At 49.9% G+C, this 21,178-nt stretch overlaps 1 protein-coding gene across 2 annotated transcripts in view; it reads right to left on the bottom strand.

The window, feature by feature from the left end:
• Nucleotides 1–10,576: 10,576 nt before the first annotated feature.
• F5 (coagulation factor V) overlaps nucleotides 10,577–21,178 on the bottom strand; it is a 52,939-nt gene continuing 42,337 nt past the window's right edge. For both annotated transcript variants that reach the window (XM_036015960.1, XM_036015959.1), the window contains 5 exons: nucleotides 20,848–21,003; nucleotides 18,763–18,907; nucleotides 16,272–16,423; nucleotides 13,503–13,685; nucleotides 10,577–12,152 (listed from right to left, as the gene is read on the bottom strand). In XM_036015960.1, coding sequence (XP_035871853.1) covers nucleotides 12,006–12,152; nucleotides 13,503–13,685; nucleotides 16,272–16,423; nucleotides 18,763–18,907; nucleotides 20,848–21,003 — 783 coding nt within the window. In that variant the 3' untranslated portion in view covers nucleotides 10,577–12,005. The remainder of the gene's footprint in view (nucleotides 12,153–13,502; nucleotides 13,686–16,271; nucleotides 16,424–18,762; nucleotides 18,908–20,847; nucleotides 21,004–21,178) is intronic.

The raw sequence follows: 21,178 nt of genomic DNA, 5'->3' as shown, positions 1-21,178 counted from the left end.
GGCGCCCAGGATGATGCTCCAGCCCATGAGTCCCACTGGCCAGGGCTCAGGTTTTAAGTTTTGTCAGGAACCTCCATACTGTTTTCCATAGTGGCTGCACTAATTTGTAATCCCACCAACAGCGTCCGAGGGTTCCCCTGTCTCCACACCCTGGCCAGTCAATGCCTGTTATTTGCTGATTTATTGATGGTGGCCATGCTGACAGGTGTGAGGTGGTATCTTATTGTTCTGATTTGCATCTTGCCAATGACTGGTGTTGCTGAGCGTCTTTTCACCTGTCTGTCGACCATCAGTTTGTCCTCTTTGGAGAAATGCCTGTTTAGGTCCTTTGCTCACTTTTTAATCGGATCGTTTGCTTTTTTGTTCTTTTTATTTCTTTGTTTTTCAATATAATATACTACAAAGGTGTTCTCCTAGAAAGCAGAATACCGAACTGCCTTTCAAGTGTATTTATTAGAACCTCGATTCTTCATTCCTACCAGAATGGTGGGTATAAACAGAGCTCTTTCTTAGGTTCTCGATGGGGACGCTGAGGGACGGGGGTCTCTGTCCTTCGAAGTCACACGCCTTCCCTCACCGTGAGTTTGTAGGGAGCCTGTTGTCCAAGGTCCGGTTCCTGGTGCCACAGGAAGACAATAAGACAGTCCCCAACCTCTGGGTACTCATATGATGAATCAGTCGTGAGTCCCACTTCAGGCTTTGCCCCAGAAATGCCACGACATTGATGACCTTTGTCACAAACAGAAGCCAGCTGTGTCCTGACAATAACTCAGTGACTGTGCTGGGCTAGTCGCTAAAAGGCCAAGTCAGATCGCATGCGGCCCTCCTCCCCATTTCTTGAATGCCTGACCCAGAGTTTCTGTATGTAGTCACCAAGGCTCTGCCCCACATGAGCTGGGTCATGCTGCCGCCCCCGTAGAAAGCGTGGCCTACCCATCAGCCCACTCAGCCTGTGTGGGCTGGGAATGTGAGGCCACACAGGCCAGGCCTCGCCATGCCATCAAGGCCCTTTGGAAGAGCGCTGAGGTTGCTCAGCACACATTGCGTGGCGCGGAAGCCATCCTCTGACCTGCCTCTCCCTGCCTCCTGCCCTCCTTTGACATCTGCAATGGAACGCTGCGATTGCTCACTGGCCCTAAACAATTGCACCCTGTGTGAGCGGCGCACCCCGCGAGAACAAACCTATTGTTGGTGACAATTCAGATGTCGTGACACCACTCCTATCATTCTCTGACTTGCATTTGTGTGATTGTAGTTTTCTTGCCTCTGGTCTTCCTAGCTCAGACTGGCCTCCACAGAACAATCAGAATAATTTTCCTAAGGTTGAACGTGACCCTCATCCTGACCTCGGATGGTTTAAGAATTTTGGGTGCTTACCGAATAAAGTCAAAACGCATTTCTGAACTTTGTTAACCGCTTCCGCCTTAGTCTCCACTGCCGGCCTACGCACTCCCTGCAATCAGCTCCGAGGTGCCCACCAGCTTCCCAAAATGCTGCTCAGCTGTCTTATCTCTGCCGTCACTACAACCCTAGTCCGAGCTGTCGCCGTTTCTTCACTGAGATACCCCAGCTTCCCCAAACTTGTTTTTCTGATCCTGGCCTTTCCTCACTATAGTCTATGAGCGTATCAGCCAGCGTGGTCATCCCAAACCCTAGACCAAATAACGCCATTCCTCTGTTCCAGTCCCCGCCCTCCCAGTGGCTCCCCACTGTATCTGGAGCTAGATCCTAAGGTGTTAGCTCGGCCTGTCGGGCCACGCTGCCTGGCCTGCCCACCCCACCACAGGGTGTCCCTGCCCTGGTCTCCTATGACTCTGCAGCGTCCCTGTCTGGGCCAGCCATGGTGGCCTCCAGGGTTCCTTGGAGGCACCGAGCACCCACCTCAGCACCCTTGCCCCTGCAGTCCCCTCTCCCTGGAAGAGGTTCTCCCGAGAAGCCGGTGTGCAGCCCTCCCTCACCGCTCTCAGGCTCTGCCTAGTTCTCGCCTTAGCCCCCTTCAAAGAGCACACCCCCCTCCTGGCGCCACTCTGTCCCCCTGCGCTGCTTTAGACATCTGAGCGTGCGTGCCCACGTGCGGTATTACATATGTCCTCATCGTACTATCCTTGCTCCTAGAATGAGCACCGGAACGAGACTTCCCAAAAGCGGTGGCTTTGTTCCTGTTTGCCGTGCTCCAGCGGTGCCGGGCAACAGGGGTCGGTGGATGCCGCCCGCACTCCCGGGGCCAGTCCGGGACAAAGCCCACCGAGGCGGGAAGGAGCCCTGGATACGGAGCCTGATGTCCCCGTCAGGGTCAGGTTCTTCTACAAGCAGGACTTGGGACGAGTGGCCACGCTTTGCGAATCAGGCCCCTCTGGCGTGGGAATGGGGGCGAGAGATCCCCAAAGTCCTTCCGGCTCAGAAGTTCCATCAGGAGACTCGGCGGGGGGATTGTGCCCAAGTGACAAAGATAAACTGAGTCTGGGAAAAGAATGCATTGTCTCTTGACACCCATGACCTTGCATGCTAAGGATGGGGCAACAGCATCTGGCGCCCGGCAGAGCCTGCTGCACCTGGGCTCAGACCCGTTCACTTCCCCATTCCTGTTGGCACAACTGCCCCGCTCAGCCTTCCAGCACTCGGCTCCCACCTGGATGGAAGAGAAGAGGGTGGGGTGTGGGGATGCCCCTCAAGCGGGGTTTCAGCAATACGAGAACCCGAGAAGGGCCCACTCCGGAGACAGCATGCCTGCCAGCACCGTGCCGGCTGTCTTCGCTCTGCTGGTGGGTGTTGCCCTGAGAACTGGCGTGCGTGTGGCCCCGGGGTCAGGGTGTGTCCTCAGAAGTCCCCAGCGGGCTTCCAGAGCTAGTCACAGGCACGCCAGGGGCAGACCGTCACTGGTGAGGCAGCATCCCCGGTGGACGCGCCTGGACTCGGCCGCAGAGCCTGCTCCTCTCGGACGGGCCTCGCAGAACGGGTTCTGCCCGGACTATTGCGCAGAGCCAGGTGCTGGAATAGTGTATTTTCTGATAGACTTCCATATCTTTTTTAAAGAATGCACAGAACTTTTCAGAAAAAAAATGTTTTAAGTCCTGTCTTCTAAAAGCACGTGGCCTCCCCTGGCACCCTGCAAAAGCAGCAGTCACGATCGGCAGGGAGTGAGTCACCAGTCAGGAAGCTCCGAGCTGAGAGAAGGGCGTGTGCACGTGGCTCCCGTCCAGCACTCATCTGCGGCCGCGCGACCAACCGACCGACCGACCGGGGAATGGGCCCAGTGCTTTCTGGGGTTCCCACAGCCACGGGCAGGCCGTACCTGTTCAGATGCTCCTGATGCGCCCCTCCCCTCGCCCCCTCTCAACGGTGCACGAACACACACAAACACGACCGCTCGCTTGTTGTCTCTCCTCATCCAGTTTCGTATTCTCCATGTGGTTGGCGAGGTATCTGAAAAACACCTCCCAGTGGAAAATTTAGGCTTCACGCACTTTATGAAGAGCCTACCCAGGTGGAAGAGATTCATAAGGAAATGCTCTTCCCCGCTCTTAATACGGACACTAATTCGGGACCTCCAGTCCAGGTCCTCCTGACCCCAAATTCCCACCACGATGTTCGCCTTTCATCTCCTCCGAATTCTAGGGTGAGGGGTCTCAGGTGGAATGCTTACAGCAAAGAGGACGTTTCCAGTTCTTGGCGACGAGATTCGGGTACCAGGGAATGGGAGGACTCAAGCCGTGTGCACTTGTGCTTGCAACAGGCCCCTGAGGCCGGGGAGGGGGCTCCTGGGACCTAGAACTGAAAGTCCTGCCCGGGAGCTTTCCTTCCCCTCGGGGAAGGGGGGCAGGCAGAGAGAAATGTAGACGCACAGGCGCTGGGGAGGGGTGGGTGTGACATGGAAAGTCTTCCTTGATGTTATCTGTTCTTCCTGTGTGCTAGGAGGCGGGGTGTGTGCCCAGGAAGAGGGACAGATGCCACTACAGCGGATGAAAGTTAAAACAAGCTTCTGCAGGGAGTCCCTGGCACGGGCGAGGGGATGGCCCGGCTCAGCCCGTCTGCCTCCCGGCGGCAGCCTGGCTGTGCCACGGAGAAGCCGCTGTTGGGAGTTCCTTGGGGCCGCGGGTGAGGACAGATGGTCAGAGACAAAGGCCTGCTGAGGGTTTGAACGCGGATGAATTGGGGCAGGGAAGCCAGCCAGAGGGAGCCCCGGGCGGGAGATAATGGGCCGAGAGAGCAGGAGGCCTCTGCGGGCGGGCGGGTGGAAGTTTAGGGCATCCACCAGGACTTTCTGGCTGGTTGGGTTTAACATTCCACAGGAGGACCCGTTCGGAGAGATGCCAAGGTTCAGGTCATGCTCGCTCGCAGGAATTGGCTGCTGAAATCCCATGGAATGCAAAGCGGTCAGATAACAATCGATCAGAACACAAAGACAGGAGCATGTAGACACTGCTGGGCTTTCAAAACCACCGCCCCTGTTTCTCTGGGGAGGGTTTACCCATCGTCTGGGAGTGCGGCTGCTACATTGAATACTGTCCAATCCAGCAGCAAATCTGGTTGGCTTAAAATACGCCCCAAACCCCACCACCTTTATCATTGCCACCCTGTCTCTGCCTATCTGCAGGTGCATTTAACCTGGTCTTCCTGCGACTGTCCTTGTTCCCTGACAGTCTAGTCCAAACCCAGCAGCCAGAAAGGTTCATTTACAGCGTAACTCACATAACCCTTTTCTGTTCGAGACCGCAGAGGAACTTTTTGCCTCGTTCAGCAAAAAAGTCCCAGGGCTTTCCAGACCTGCCCTGTCCCCTCCCCCAGCCCCTGCCTCTTCCCCCCCACTTTGCTCTCTGGTCTCCTTTCCTACTCTCCTGCTCAGCGGGCTTCAGCCTGCTGGTCTACCTGCTGCTCTACCTGCTGCTCCTGGGTCCCCACCCCTGCCCCGCGCACTTTTATTGCAGGTGTAAGCACTCACTGTTCATTCTGCCCACAAATGAACATACACCCATACACCCATGTCATTTACTTCCTCTCCTCCTCTCGCTCTTTGCTTAAATGGCACCTTCTTCTCTAGCCTTCCCTGGCCACCCCACCGGTAGTATTGACCTTCCTCCTTCCACGAACACCATGTCCCCTCCTCTGATTTATTTATGCCGTAGGACATTGTCAGACATCCAGTGTGTTTTCTTATTGTCTATTGTGTGTGTCTTAGAACACGCAGGTGAACGCCACCCGAGTGGAGTGGGGATTTTGTCTCTTCTGCTCCAGTCAGGACCTAGAACAGTGCCTGGCTCTTCATGCGCTGGCTGAAGACATGTTTGCTCGTGACCGTGCGGCGAGATGTGATTGAATCCAAGCTCACACAGAGGGACAAAGGAGAAAGACACATGATAAGAAGGTTATGTTACCTGGAAAACAGAAAAGAGGGAAAATGAAAAAGGCCGAAGAGGGCCGAGGAGAGGAGACACTAAAATGCTGTTAATGCTCACTGACAGATCTTCAGCAGTTCAAAGGCTGAGGCAGACCAAAGGTCAGAGAGAGGAAAATGAAAGGGTAGGATGCGGATTTAGGAGATCAGCCAGAGCACAAGAGCTTGTACTCCGAGTGCATTTTGGAGGAAAAGCCTGCAACTGAATTTAACATCCTCCCACATCCTTAAAAATTAAGCTTGAAAGGAATTGAAGAACATCGTTAGAAAGGGTGATTTTTGAAAGTGTGGTTTTAGGTTTAAATAGGCCAGCACTTTAAAAGAGGGCTAAGGTGTGTCTTGTAGGCGATAAAAAACAATACTTCAAAAGAAGTCCTCTTGATATGATAAAGAGGGGAGAAAGTACTTGCATCTTGTGAGTACTGAGAGCGTGCCCTAGGTGAAGTGTTAGGGAAAAGGGTGTGCGGTGGAGAGGAGCATGGGAAGATGTGGTTAAATATAAACCTGGTTTTATTTGCAAAGCTTTAGTCTTGACAAAGGCCATGCTCTTAAAGCAAACACCTTGTCCCGGAGCTCACAGCATTATTTATGTTTCAAAATCCAGGCTATAGTCCAAAGGATTTCAAATTCTGGGACAAACGATTTCTTTAGAGTCCACTGTGCTGAGTGTTAACATGACAGCGAACCATAACCTATTAAGGAACTATTAAGGAGAAATTAATACGTACTTGTGCGAACCAGGCCATAGTAAGTAGAAATTTGTAAGTAAGCCTTTTAGTTCCTTGAGGGCTAGTCATCTGCCGGGCACTTCTCTGCAGTGCCTAGAACTTCTTCTTTTTTTAAAAAAATAAATGACGCGGGCTGCGAACCAAAGTGTCGCAGGTTTGATTCCCAGCCAGGGCACATGCCTGGGTTGCAGGCCATAACCCCAGCAACCGCACATTGATGTTTCTCTCTTTCTCTCTATCTCCCTCCCTTCCCTCTCTAAAAATAAATAAATAAAATCTTAAAAAAATAATAAAATAAAAAATAAATGATAAACAATAAACATTTAACTTAACTGAAACATGTAATGTTCATTTTCAGAAAAGATGATTATTTGAAATGATGAATCTTCACTAAATGAAATAAATTATAAGTGAGAATGAAATTACGTCTGTACAGGTAACATCTGAGTGGATGTTGATGTGTTCAGCACAAGTGTTCTTCTGGGAGCTGGATTAAGGTCTTCTGCTACCAGAATAGAAAGGTGCTCTTGTCCACAATTATAGGAAAAAATTAGGTGAATGGAAATAAATTTCTGAATTTGCATTTTTCTCCCATTAATTGTTCTGAAACATCTGGCTTCTCCTACAATCTGTTCTTAATAGACTCCTGTGTCAGGGCAGGACCCCATTGCACAAATGTGGTTGTTGTATTTTGTAAGTGTACCATCTTGAGCTCATTGGCACTGAAAAGTTATTAAAATTATGCCAAAGAGCAACTATTTATGACATGAGCTGTTGTGCAAAGGAAAACTCCATTGCCCTAGAGACCATAAACTCCCCCTCTGGCTTATGCCAGACCAGCAGAGAGCCGTGAACTTGGACCACGTAGCACTGGCCTTTGAAGTCTTATTTACACGGAACTGTGCTTAGGTGAGAGTCCACCAGCCTCTCCGGAGGGGTTCCCAGGAGACGGCATCTTCAAGTCTGCTCTTTGCAGGGATGCTCTGCACGCTACGTGGTGGCCTCTTTTCGTAGGCCTTCGAGAAGACTTTATTTTGAATGTCAGTATCAAGAAAAGTTCTTCTTCGGAACGTTTTTTGGGTACACGCTCTTGTATAACTAATAAGGTTTTTCTTTTTGCACCTGTTATTAAAAAGACATCCTGCTAAACCCAAGCCCGCCCATAGCAAAGTGACCCGGTTACTGCTCCGCGTGTTCATGTCATCCTCTTTCTTGCCTTTCGTTTGTGTCCCTACCTCTGTCTTTGCTTTCTCTCCGGCTTCTCACATATGTCGCCAAGTAGAATGCTATGTTTTCTTTTAAGCAACCATAAAACTTTCCAGGGAATAAGATGAGGTAAGTAAAAATATCAGTTCATTCAGATAGCCATGCAATTGCGTTGTGTTAGTTTTCACCAAGAGCAGGGTGCTTTCCAGCTACTCTGCCACCTGGACAAGTACGAGAACCATCGATGTGGAGCGTTAGCTGCTGGGGGGCAGGGCCGAGAAGGTTCTTTATGATAACCCGGCAAACATCAAACCACGCTCTCACCATCAGCCACTGATATTTAAAGACCTGTTTGGTGCGCTGCAGGAAAGTACTGTCTCCACAGTCTGCTTGCGAATCTACACCACGCCACAGCCTCGAATGCGGACCATTGTTTCCAGCTTAGCCTCTGGCGCAACTCACGTGCTTCTCCCTGTTGGAAGCCTCCTGAACGCAACTGGCAGCCCATTAATCGTTCTCACCGAGTATGTTTCTCCTTACTCCTGCTTTCTATGACCCAGCTTGTCTGTGGATAATTGACAGTGATTTCTGAATCACATTCTCGGACTGTGGATTCGGGCTGGAATGTCAGTGTTTGCAGCTGCTATTAAAAAAAAAACCGTACAGTCTCTACCATGGAGAAGAGCATAATGAGGTCAGTTAAAACCACTGAAGGAAGTCCGTGCGAGCTGTTGAACCCTTTGTTCGGCCTGCACAGTGGACGCCTGACCGCCACGGGCGGTCAGAACCGACGCTGGGCGTGCTGCGGGACCGCGCTCGCCACCTGCCGGGGAAGGGTGGAGTCGCAGGCTGGAAACAGCAGCTGCAAACAATAATGATAGTTTCACCAGAGCGTGAGCACACCGAACACCCCGGAACTGCGAACCTAGACGACTTGCCATTTCATCCACTTTTGTCATGTATATTTCACCACAATTTTTAAAAAGTGATGAGTGGTATAAAACGAGGCATGCAACATAGCAGGGATGAATAACAATTGTTTATAATAATTAACACCATTCTATTGATATTATAGTATGTCATAGTTATACGATCATTGTTATTAATGATGTTCCTATTGGTAATAATCAATACCTATATTATAAGCACTTTACATAGACATACAGCTTTTGTCACTATTTCCTCACGACCGCTCAGAAAATGAAAGGTTTATATTATCTGTCACACTGTTAAACTTGGCTGCCAGATTCCAGACTTGCAGAAAGCCCCTTTAGTCAACAGGGAGGAATAGAACAGATAAACCCATTACCAAATTTCTTGCCAAAAAAAAAACAATAAAAGCAGGGAAGCGTATGAAGTCATCTAATCTGCACGTCGTTCCTGAGACGCTGGGAGCTGCCCCGAGTGTAAAGCACGAACACCCAGCTGGATGAGTGCCAGGGGCTTGGACGTGGGCTCACGGAAGAGCAAAGCAGTGTGGACCCCATCAGCCCTTTCCAATCTGGCCGTTACCCGGATAGTCCCCTCATCTCTCAGTCAACTTCCCACACGTGACACACTTTTACCCACGCTGTCCCTGCTCCACGGCCATGCCCTCTGGTCAGCACACCTGTCCTGTCGCCCACAGGGAGTCAGAGCCCTGTCCAAAGAGGCAGCCATGATGGCGCCAACAGTGACCCACGTATCTGGCCACCGCCATCCATCACCCACAGTGCGCAGAATGGGGATATGTTTTGTTTATGTATATTTCTCTTACCTTCCCCCCGGATTGTCGGGTCCTCCCAGGGAGCTGCTGTTTGTATTTGTTTTGACCTTGCAAAACACTGAGTTGGTGGGCATGGTGCAGAGGGCGGGAGGTGGAGGGAGGTTGGGGTGGTGGGGGAGGCCAGTATCAGCCCGAGTCCTGAAGGAGCAGGAAGAGTGGGTGGGTATGTCAGGGAAAGCTTACAGGTGCCTGAATTTAAGTACAAGGCTCTTATGCTTCTCTGACTTCACTAACCCTTATCCCAATCCACTTCTCTGGGGTTCTGCACGGATCGCCTTAATATTTGCCCAGGGTCTTCAAGGTCAGGGTCAAATCCCCTGCCCCAAGAGCTTTCACAGTCTGACTCTATCCCGCGTGGGTCGGTCCTCCGACCGACTCCACACTACGCACCACTCAGGGTGAAGTGTGCCCGCAGCCTGCGTTGGCTTCTCGGGCTCGGCTTCTCCCTGCAGCCAGACAACAAGTGTTCGAAGGGACAAGTGTTCAGAGAGACATCTTTTCCTGTCTTTACAGATTCTCCGCTACGACGCCTGTCACGGTGCTTTGTTTCGTAGATAGAATAGGCTTAATACTTATTTTTAAAAAATCGAGATGGTGGTCCATCTACAGAAGTTAATATTATTGAGCTTTATGTCCATATACTGAATGCCAAACACTCGTATATCTTTGGGTGAGGACCTTGCACAGAACCGAGAGAGATCAGATCTTGGATCGGTGGAATCTGCCGCAGTCAGCACCTAGATATGAAAAACTCTGTCTCCTGGGCATCGACCGTGTGAATGTCTCCCCACACACTGTCCCTTGGTGTGCCCGAGTCCCTCTGCTTTCCCTGCCTCTTGACTGCCAGCACGTGACGACTTGGGAGAATCAGGCATTCACAATGTTTCATGACATAACTCTCTGTAAGAAAAAACACACACACAAGAAAAACGGTAGCGTGGAACTCTGCCATCTTTAAGTAGGTGTTAGGCCCACTGCCTTGGGCATGTGCCACTCACTGAGCCAAATCCCACTGCCTGTGACTCGCTTCTTCTTGGCCCATCCACAGCAGTACATAGTGAGACATTTCCTGCTCGTGTGGAGGATCCAAGCTACCTGCTTGGGGCTCTCCCCCTGCGTTTGCCTTGACGGTCCTGAACTCAGAACACGGTGATTACTCAAAGTTATTCTGAAAGGTGGCTTGAAGTGTGTCATTTCTTTTAGCAGCTTGAAAAAATCCCGGAGAACGAATTCCGTGTTCCCTCTGACCGTTTTGTGTTTGTGATACACCCACAGCTCTTCTTCTCCAGCTCTCATTGAGAATGATTAACGCACAGGTTGTATCTGTTTGGCTTCTTCCAAGTCATGATTCTACTGTGAGTCATTTCTTTCTTTTCTGTAGCAACCGGTTATGACATAACAACAGTGGTGTACGGTAGGTCAGCGGACGGTATACACCGCCCGGCAAAAGTTGTAATTTCATCTAAATGACTTCAAACAGAGGGATACAAACACATGTTTTTATTTCAAAGTAAGAGAGGTTTTAATATGTCTACACAGATCAGCTATATAACCCAAACATTTCATGGATCCCCCGAATGAGTGCTTTTCAGATCAATTACTAGTTCTTATTAATTAACATTCATGTCTACCTGTTTGGGGAGGATGAATCATCATCACTGTAATTTCCATTTTTATGAAAGAGAAACCAGACGGGAAGGAGAGGCTGGGAGTCGAATCACCTTGCTTCTGGTTTCAGCTCGGATGGGAACAAGCAGCAGCCCCAGGCAGGTTGCTGAAACTTTGTGGCCTCATTTTTGTGTGTATGGAATAATGAGGTTGGATCTCATGCTCCGTCCTCATCAGTTCCCCTACCTTGTATGTGGCATGATTTTATACCTCGATCATGCCTGAGGTGCTTCCATTATACCTCAGTAGATGGGAAGAGACCCTGCCCATTTCTGCAGTGGAGGGACCCGGGCCTAGCTACATAACTTGTGGGACCTATTGCAAATTGCAAAGGTTGGACTCACTGTTAAAAACTATTAAGGGGAATTTCAAGAGAGGGACCACAGCGCAGTCAGTTGGCCAGGGGCCCCTCCTGGCAAGCAGAGCTGCGTTCGGGACGACAGCCCCAGTGCTGGCTTTACAGCGATCAGCTTCACCTTGGGTGACCCGTGTTTTGAAACAGCATGCCAGCCAGCGTCAGCTAGGACGAAGCCAAGATTCTGTGTCCAGCTCTCCCCTGGTCATTTGCATTCCGCTCTGTGTCTAATGACCCCTAGTGCTGAACCACAGTGCCGTGTCTTCAGTCCCAGGCAGGACCGGTCTGACTCATGAGGCCAGTGGGACTACCGAAAATAGGTGTGTTTGTGTTTTTTCTCATGGAGGGGCTGAAGGTCATTGCCATGGAGCTCAGACAGGGTAGTTTAAGCACTTAGCATTTCATATGATGAGGTTGTTTTTCTCTCCACTGGCAAGGGAAGTTAACCATTTAAGAGTCTTGTTTGTTTCCTTTATTTTTAAATCACAGTTTGTTTTTTTAAAGAAAAAATGTAGGAAGGACAGCTACCCAGGCTAGAAATGTTTTTATTTTAAAAAAAAAAACCCTCTCTTATTAATGTGCTTAGGGTTTAAAGGAACTATCACAAAGCATGTCAACCATAGGAATATTACTTGATATAGCATCTTAATCATTGCGAAAGAGAAGCCCTTTCCTTATTGGTTCTTGAACTTTTCCCACTTGTATTTAAAATAATGCAAAAATAATGGCCACCATCTCCCTTACAGGTAGCAAGGAGTTCCATTATAAAAGTTTCACATATAAAATTGTATTCTCTAGCAGAGACTTTAACACAGCCCTGAAAGGCAATGCCTCCTCTCACGGCGTGATAGCCTCAGGAGACCTCCTCCCTGTGTCTTCCAGCGCGCCGTTCTAGTCGATGTCGCAGCCGAAGAGCTCCAGGCGGAGCGCGATGCTCTGGTTCCACGTCTTCGGGATGATGCGGATGTATCTGGAAATGATCGGGGGGTTGAAAAAGTTCTTCACGTGTCCTTTGAAGTTACTATTTCCTTCGAAAATCTGAAAGCAAAAATGTGAGACAATCCTTAACGATGGTATAATGAGTGTAAAAAATCTCACAGATAACTTTTAAGTTCTTTTGGTTCACAGCCAGGGCCTCGAAGAACACAGAAGACGTGAACTCAGAGGTGGCCCTCGGTCAGTGACGAAGTCCCGCCCCAGGCGGACCTCTCCAGGGGTTCCGCCTGGCCGGTGATCTGAGCCCAGGGAGGGGAAAGGGGAGCATGGGACGTGGGGTCACGGCCCAGCTGCCAGCCGTCCGTGTCCTCAGGCCCCTCGGAGCTGTGTGACGCTGAGCAAGTCGCGTCTGCTTCCTGCTTCTCAGTCCCCCGTTAGCCAAAGGGGGAGCATAACATTACAGAAGTTGTGAAGATTAAAAGAAAGTATGTAAACATGTAACAGGTACCTAGTCAGTGCCAGGTAGGGGCCCCAATAAATGGTTAGCTACTACCAACATTTCAAATAAGATGCAACCATGTGCTTATATTTTTCCTTTTCGATATACCCTGTATCTTCAGCTAAACTGTGTCTCTTCCTTTCTTTTCTTTTCTTTTCTATTTTTTTTTTTGGCATCCCCAGCAAGTTTCCCAAGATTTACACAGAGCAGAAGCTAAACCACTACTTATTTATGACCACGAGGCTTATCTCGCCATAAGGCTGAACTGGTACAGTGAGAAACAAACCAAACCAAGGCAAAGAAACAGCCAGCCTAGCGGTTGGTTGGCTTATGGTCATGGATGCTTGTTCAGTCATGGGTAACAACTACATCCAGGGCAATGCCGAGAGGATGCTACTTCACACCGGAAGGAACTCCAGACCCCTGTGACGGACTGCATGCCTGTGTCCTCCCAAAATCCATCTAATAAAATTGGACATTTTGTATCCAATAAGCGGGAGGGTCTGAGGAGAGGGGGCCTTTGGGAGGTAATTAGGATTAGACTGAATGGAATGAATACACATAACAAAAAGGGGAGGAGTCATGGAGTTCTCTCTTGGCGTGTGCTCAGCAAGGAAGGCCAGATGCGGGTGCAACAGGAGGAGGGCTCTCGCCAGAACCCAACCGCACTGGCATCCCCGGTCGGGACCCCAGCCTCCCGAAGCGCACGCATAACTGATGGCACAGGTGCACGGTGGAAGTGCACAGGTGGCTCAGTTGAAGCAGAAAGGTAATGAGCACGGCCTGCCCCCAGGCCAGGTACCCGCAGAGCCAGGGTTTCGAGGACCAAGAGAGCTGGTCCGTGCCAGTGCTTATCTGTCGGATACAGAGAGCTGCTTGCAAACACCAGGTGCTGCTCTCGGCACAGCACCGTCTCCTGATTCCCTTCTTCGTGCCGGGGCACCCCCCCGTACCTTGTCCACCATGGAGGACCTCTGCCTGTAAGGTGTCCAGTCCACCCCGCCGTCACTGTAGTGGACGGTGTAGCTCTTCACGTACATTTCAGAGGACAGGGACTTGCAGCCCTGTGTGACGATCGCCGTTATCTTCTTCACTTTGAGCAGATCAATTTGCAGCCACTGTCTGTTGTTGTTTGCCTGTGAAAACGGTAAGAACACCATGACAAGACAGGTGCTAGCACCTTTGCCGTTCTAGACCAAGTGACCCCGAAATGGACAGAGCTCAAAGGGTTTCTTTTCCGTGACATTAGGGCTCCCTGTCTCCTCCAAGCCTTCCCAGTTCCTTATTTGTTGTTACAGGACGTGTATTAACTTCTTCCAGAGCATGTCACACATGGTACGATCGTTATTTGGTTACTTCTTTGTATCCTTCTTCTTTAAGGAAGAGGGCCAGCTTAGTTTCTTTCTGTGCCCTCGCCACAATGCATGGCGCACAGTCGGCGTCCATCAGATATTTGTTGAATAAACAAGTAAGTGAAATTTGCTGGGGAAAAATATTACATCGACACCTTGTCTGTAAAATGTTATTCTGGAAAGCAAGTTTCCTTAAACATGTGGTATTGCTGATATTACTGAAGGGTTTTCTGTAAAAGAATTGGACCGTATCCTCTATTTATTCTTAAAAAGTCCCACTAAATGCCTAGTCACGTGTTTGGGGGATGCACGTGCAGAAAGAGGATCAGAAGGACCGACTGGGTTTACAGTATTAAACCTGAGGTGAGTTTCAACTGTGGGAGCTTCCTCATGCTCCACAGACTCAGTTCTGTGCGAAACAATGAGTACTGATATATTTTACTCAGCATCACTCACATATGCGCGTCTGTATGTATACATATATACACATATGTATGTATATACTCATATGCCTTATGTATTTTTGAAGGAAGTTATCTGAATTAAAAGGATTTGCAGTAATTTTTTGTTAACCTCCCAACACCCTCTAGTGGCATTCGGTGGTATCGCAGTGTGCCTTCAGGTCAAGGCTGTGCTGGTGACACCGAATACCGGCAGCTTGGAGGAGTTTTCTCCCCGAACAATTTTCCTGCAGGCACAAAAGGGGTAGAGACCCTTCCATCCGCTTGCACGCCTGCGTACTGCATGCCTTGCTTAGAATTTCAGCCTCTCTACAGAGACCCTAGAAAGACACTTCATGCTGATAGATTAAGGGGGAACAAATAACTCTGACCTAAAATCCCAGATTCGAAAGGGCAGCATTAAAAACCAGCATTTTGTCTCTGGAGCCTTTCCTACTTCACAAAGAGCAGGAGCAAGTTATATGCGGAGCCTTTTTTTTAAGGCTGCAAAGGGGAGGGTGGGGTGGCACGGCCTCACCACGCACTGGTCTGAAGGCTCGTCTGGGAAACAGCTGACTTCCTTTCTCTTTGTACCTTTTTTCTTTCTTTTAATGATTGCATTTTTTAAATGATATGAATGTAACATAACATTGTTACTTCTATTATTTTAACTTTTGGGGTCTCAGCTTCCCCCCTCTGCAAAACTGCAAAGTGAGGTGTTTGGCTTGCCTCAGGCGGTGGGAGGAGCTCTGGGCTGCGTGTCGGGAGAACGGGATTTCTGATCCCGCCACCGGCCCAGACGAAAATTACTCAGTCTCCCTTGTGTTGAGACGTAAGAGGAAAGTCTGGACCAGATGCTTGTAGAACCCTGGCTGCTCTGGCATTCTGTGGTTCTCTGAAAGTCCGGAAATGAGCGTGGGGGCATAGACATTGGTGCCCAGAACTACCTGTGTGGGGCCCACAGTCTCCCGTGTTCCCCACTAGGACCACAGTAACCCGGTGTGGGGCCAGGCTGTGGGAACCTGCTGAGAGCGCAGGGAACCGGAGTGCGGGCTCCTCACAGGAGGGAGTCAGGGGGACGGGAAGTAGGGAAGTCGCATAAATTAGTTGACGGGCCTGTTCTTATTTCTGATTTCGTTCTGATTCCTCGGGTCAATTGAACAGTGCAGGAAAAGTGAGTCAGTTATTAAGAGTTCCCCTAAACCTGTCACCTGAATCACTCAGTGGGCCAGTGTCGGGGGCACCCTAAGTCTCCAGGAGATGTTTCTTCAGCCTAGATCACTGACTTACAACCCTGGTTTTGGAGCATTTTACTGCGCTGCCAGTTGTGTAAAGGAATGTCACAAGTTCTCCAAAAAAAAAAAAAAAAGGAAGCAAAAACAATTTAAATGGCACTCTTAAGAAAAAAAATATTGCTGGACTGTGGGATGGGGGGAAAAAGAGACAATGTTACAAATCTAAATCATGTATCACTAAAGCCAGTTGTCTCAAAGGGGATCTGCAAAGTACAGCTCTAGGCCAAATCTGGCCCACTGCCTGGCTTTATAAATAAAGTTTTATTGGAACACAGCCATGAGCATTCATTTCGATAATGTTTCTGGCCACCTTCCTGTTACAATGACAGAGATGAGTAGTTTTGACAGGAAATGTATGGCTCACAAGCCTAAAATATTCATTGCCTGGACTCATGCCCGCCCCGGTCTAAATTAAGATCAAAGACCTGCAAAGATGGTAAACGACCTCTCTGTGAGCCAGAGCCAACACCGAGGCTCTCGGGTCAGCAGGTATCCTAGATTCTCAGCCCTGGACCGCAACCTGCAGGGATGGGGTGGGGGTGACTGTCTGGCTTCCCGGCCCCCTGAGTTCCTTATGGTGGGGTCTTTGTTTTCTCCTGGAGCAGGGAGGGCTGTGCTCACGGGGGATGAGTCACCTTGGCCTGCCAGGCGTTCACGCGGCCCTGGGCGTTGAGACGGGCCAGGGAGGGCTCCCAGGAGCCGCCCCACCAGGACGTTTTAAACGAGGAAGCTGTGATTTGCTTGTCTTCTATCTTTCTACTCTCCACGCCCAGCGGTGTGGAGCAGCCTGCGGAGAGAAAAGTAACAGGATTGATGACGCGCCAGCGACATTCCCTGCAGGGCATTTCGTGTGCAGAGGCGACAAGGAACACCGTGACCGCTGAGTACCTGCAAAACGGCCGTCACAACAATCCACTGTTGCTCTACAAGCGCGAACCTGTTTCCAGGCTCCCCTTGTACTAGGATGCAAGGCTCCTAAGTACCTTTGTGTTAGCAAGGAGAAAGGCACAGCAAGAAAAAGTAGGTTGCCCGCAGCGACACTGCTGGAAGAATGAGAAACTAAACTTGGGCCCGGGCAGTCTGACCCCAGGACGTCTAAACTCACTTCCCTCCTTCAGAGAGTCATGAGCCTCGCCGTTTGGCTCCGAGGTGGGCAGTACCCTGTCTGTGTCTATGAAAGCGAACTCCGTTTCTTCTTCTCACAACGGCTGAAGAGAAGAAGGTCAAGTGAACCCTTGGTACTCACGTTCCATGATTTATTTTCAGCCCTTTGAGGGCGATGCATGTTATGCACCATTTAGAACTCTGCCAGGGTGTGAATTTAGATGTCACAGGCAGAGAGGCTGATCTGAGAGTGTGAGAACCGTAGCGCGTGAGTGAGCCCAGCCCACTGGCCATCACCGTCATCTGGGTGACACATGGGTCTTGCTAGTAAGTCATGCAGGTGTTGCCTTGAAGTGCTACCTTACTCTCACCATGGTGGTGGGTGGGGTGGGGGCGGGGGGAGGCTGGCCCTGGCCAGGTAGCTCAGTTGGTTAGAGTGTCCTTCTGATATGCCAAGGTTGTAAATTCGGTCCCTGGTCAGGGCACATACTAGAATTAACCAACAAATGTATAAATAAGTGAAACAACAAATTGATGTCTCTCTTTCTCGCTCAAAAAACCAATTTAAAAAGGCTTAACTAGAATACTAATTAAGCCCTGGCTGGCATAGCTCAGTGGATTGAGCCTGGGCTGTGAACCAAAGCATCACAGGTTCAGTTCCCAGTCAGGGCACATGCCTGGGTTGCAGGCCACGGCCCCCAGCAACCACACATTGATGTTTCTTTCTCTCTCTCTTTCTCCCTCCCTTCCCTCTCTAGAAAATAAATAAATAAAATCTTAAAAAATTCATCCTTCTATGGACTTTAAAAAAAAGAATACTAATTAATGTTAGAATACTGATATAAATAATATGAAAATGAGATTTAAAAAAAATGTAATACTTCTTGTATGGAAAATAGAGTCGAATGCCCAGTTTTAGGTAGCCTGACTCTGTGAGCTGGACAAACTGCCCCTCACATCACAGACCACGGGGAACGGAGAAAAGGATGGTGCACGGAGACGTCCGAGGAGTGCCCGGCCCGCTCCGGGGCTGCATTTCACGGGGGCGGGGGGCGGGGGGTTACAGCCCACTGCTACCTGGGCGCTGGCAAAGTGCCCACACCTGTACCCCTCAGAATATCAACAGTATGAGGTAACACTGTCTGCTTTGATAAGAAACCGACTCCCAGGTTCGCTCCAGTCTGCACCGTGAGCGGTGGCCCCCCCACACCCCGAGAGAGGGTGCCGGGGCCTCCCAGCAGGCGCAGCACGGTGGGGTTCCGGCGGGCCTGTGCGTTGGGCTGCCTCTCCCTGCGGGCATGAGCGGCCCGGTGGTGTCTGCATCAGCCAGGCCCTGGGTCAGCTCCTTTATTCTCTTACTCCAGTGAAAAGTATTATTTGCTATATGTGCTTTGCAGCGGAACACTCTAGAAAGCACCACTTGAAGAGTCAGAGAAGGAGAGTAGTTGTTAAGACTCTTAAGCATCTTTGTTATATATAGAATTGTATTACGGCCATTGATGGTCCCCTGGATTTATTTATGGCCTGGATGGTCCCATCACATCCCCTGAAAAATAGCAGCTTATGCAGCAAAGGTTCGGGGACCTACACAGGTGCAGACCGGAATACAGACTAAGGTCAAGGTTCCAGGAAGTCGGGAAGCAGACTGAGATTTCAGGACCATTCACTGAACTCTGATCGGTGCTGGAACGCTGCTGGGTACTCTCATTACACCGAAATGAGCGGAGGACCGGGGAGAGTCGGGCTTGGTGCGCGCCTCAGTTCTACTGAAAATGGGCTGACGGCGTCCTTCCGGGCTCCGGGCCCTCCCTGGAGTGTCAGGGCCGAGCCCATGTGCTCCAGGGGCTGCTGGCACCTGTGTCCTTCTGAGTCACGTCACCTGAGTGGAAGCTCTGCTTCCCAAGAGGTATTTTTAGGAGCCAAAGCGACTGAAGAGGAATAAAATGTGTTCCCCTCCTCCCACACCCCCCAGTCCTGACTCTCTGAGTGACGGTAAGACGGCAGCGCATCTCGGCTCCTTACCGTTGATCTCACAGCCTTGCAGCTCCAGTCGAAGGGCGGGTCTGTTAAAGAACCGGGTTGGGTAGACCCTGATGTACCTGGCCACAATTGGTGGGTCAAACCGATTTTCTTTTATTGAAGAGGCGTCTGAATTGCCATCAAAATACTAGAGGAAAAGGGAAAAGCTTAGTTATGTAAAAATTCTCTATGCATGATTTTATAGTAAAACTTTGGTCTGATTTTCTCCTGTAATTGTAAGTTTCCATGTAACCCGAACCAAATCCACTGGGTCTTAGAAATATTTGAGGATACTTCCGTTTTAGGCATGTGGTGCAGGCGTCCTCTGCCCATTCTTCCTGTTAGGTACAGCTGAAAACCTGAGAGCGCTCGGGAAGGCGGAGAGAGGGAAGCAGGCTGGCTAGAGTTCTAGGACCCAGGGAACAACACGGGTTTCCTTCTCGCCCCACAGAGCCCAGACTTGGGAGAGGAGAAGCCAGCCACCAGGAAACACTAGTGGGTCCAGACAAAACAGCCCCAGCAAAAGCCTGCTTTCTCTAGCCTCAGAACCAAGAAAGGACGGCCCAGCAACACAGAAAACTTTTAGGCAATAATTGCTCTGTTTGAAGCTAAACTCTATAGAAACAACCATAGCCCCACCCCACCCAGCCGTAGCCAAGGCCAAGTGCAGAGCCTGGACTTCCACGGTTGTGAGACTGCAGGGAGGCCCCTCAGCGCCCCCCCTGGGGCTGTGTCAGAGGAGGCCAGCTTGGGACCCAGGACCTTCATCCTCGCAGCTCCTCACGGGGCTCCCAGGGGACTGCACGTCACTGCCACTCAGCAATAAGGAGGAGGAAGTCCCTCTCAGGTGGGGGACCTGGGCTTTGACCATCTGGCAGTAAGGGGACTGTGTCCCGTCCCCCTGCCGGAGCGGTGTCAGAAAGATCCGGCCGGGACAGAAGGCAGGAGCAGACTGTGTAAGCAGCTGAGTAAGTAAGACAGAAAGCAGAAACACGGCAGATAAAAGCCATGAAACAATGAGCCAGTTCTTTGACAAGATAAAAACAAAACAAACGAAAAAAAAAAAAAACCCCAAAACCCTGGCAAATCTCTAACAGGACTAACAAAGTAAAAAGAGAAGGATATCAGACGAGAAACGGGCAGGCTCATTACAGGCCTTGCAGACCTCAGAAGGAAGATAAGGGGAAACTGTAGACAACTCTGGACACAGATTGAACAACTCAGAGGAAATGGATTCGTTTATCGAAAAAGCACCAACCACCCCAACTCACCCAATGTAAAATAGATACTTTGAAGAGACCGCACTGCTAAAGAAACTGAGTCTGCGATTTTAAGACTCCCGGAAGAGCCATCGCAGGCCCCCATGGTTTCACCGGCAAATCCTACCAATGCTTGAAGAATTAACACCAATTCTGAACAATCTCTTCCAGAAGACAGAATAAAAGAGCATGCTTCCCAATTTATTACTCTGATAGCAAAGCCAGAAAAGACAGCACAAAAAGAAAATAAAACTACGCACCAATATCCCTCGTGAGTACAGATGTAAAACTCTTTAACTTAGGGAATCTGACTGGGGTCTGTGTTCTCTCCCCGCCACTGGTTAGTAAGAACCATCGTTTAAGGTTTTTCTGATCTATCTTAAGGTATAATACAAGCGATTATTACTAGGAATAGCTAAGTGATAATATAGAAAATTAGTTACAGGTGATATAGAAAATGAGAATAAAGAAAGTTAATACAATTGAAACTCTTGGTGGCATATTTTTAACACGAGCCTCTTAAGGCACAAGAACAGATATTTTACTCTGTGGTATACACCATCTGCTAATCCTAAAAGTCTGGGTATTTAGTTGGACGATAAAGTGGTTTTTAAAAAAGTTGTGTGTGTGGAGTTTTGAAATTTCAGAAGTCAAACTTATCCCTTTAATTTGTGATAGACCCATCACTTTACCCCCTTCCTCCATAAGAAAGCCCTGTGTGTTTCTAACGCCCAGACCAGCAGTCTTTGCACAGAAAGAAAGAGTCTCGGACACAACCACAGTGACCGTGGGGTGAGTCCGGAGACTCAGGAAGACACCGCCCACACACCATCACGTTCCTCGTGCTGTTCCCTTTGAAAATCTGCCAGTTGGTCTGGTCGGAGCTGTAGGCCACGCGGAACTCCGTGGTGTAGTAGGACTTCAGGTAGTGCTTGGCGCCCTGGGACTGGATGCCCGTGAACAGGACCTCCCTTTCCATGTCCACCTGCAACACAGCAAAGCCCTGAGCAGTCCCATCCCCGTCAGCGAGTCACGTGCTGCCGTCACTCGCTGTGCGACCAGCTTCCTTTAGAACCAAGGAGCCCCCCCCCCCCCCCGGGCCTTAGCAAACTAATAAAACGGCTGGATGCAGTTCGTGTTCAAGCGCAGAGGACCTGGAC

Source organism: Phyllostomus discolor, chromosome 14, assembly GCF_004126475.2.
Source record: "Phyllostomus discolor isolate MPI-MPIP mPhyDis1 chromosome 14, mPhyDis1.pri.v3, whole genome shotgun sequence".
Classification (NCBI taxonomy): domain Eukaryota; kingdom Metazoa; phylum Chordata; class Mammalia; order Chiroptera; family Phyllostomidae; genus Phyllostomus; species Phyllostomus discolor.
This window is presented reverse-complemented; position numbering and strand designations above follow the sequence as displayed.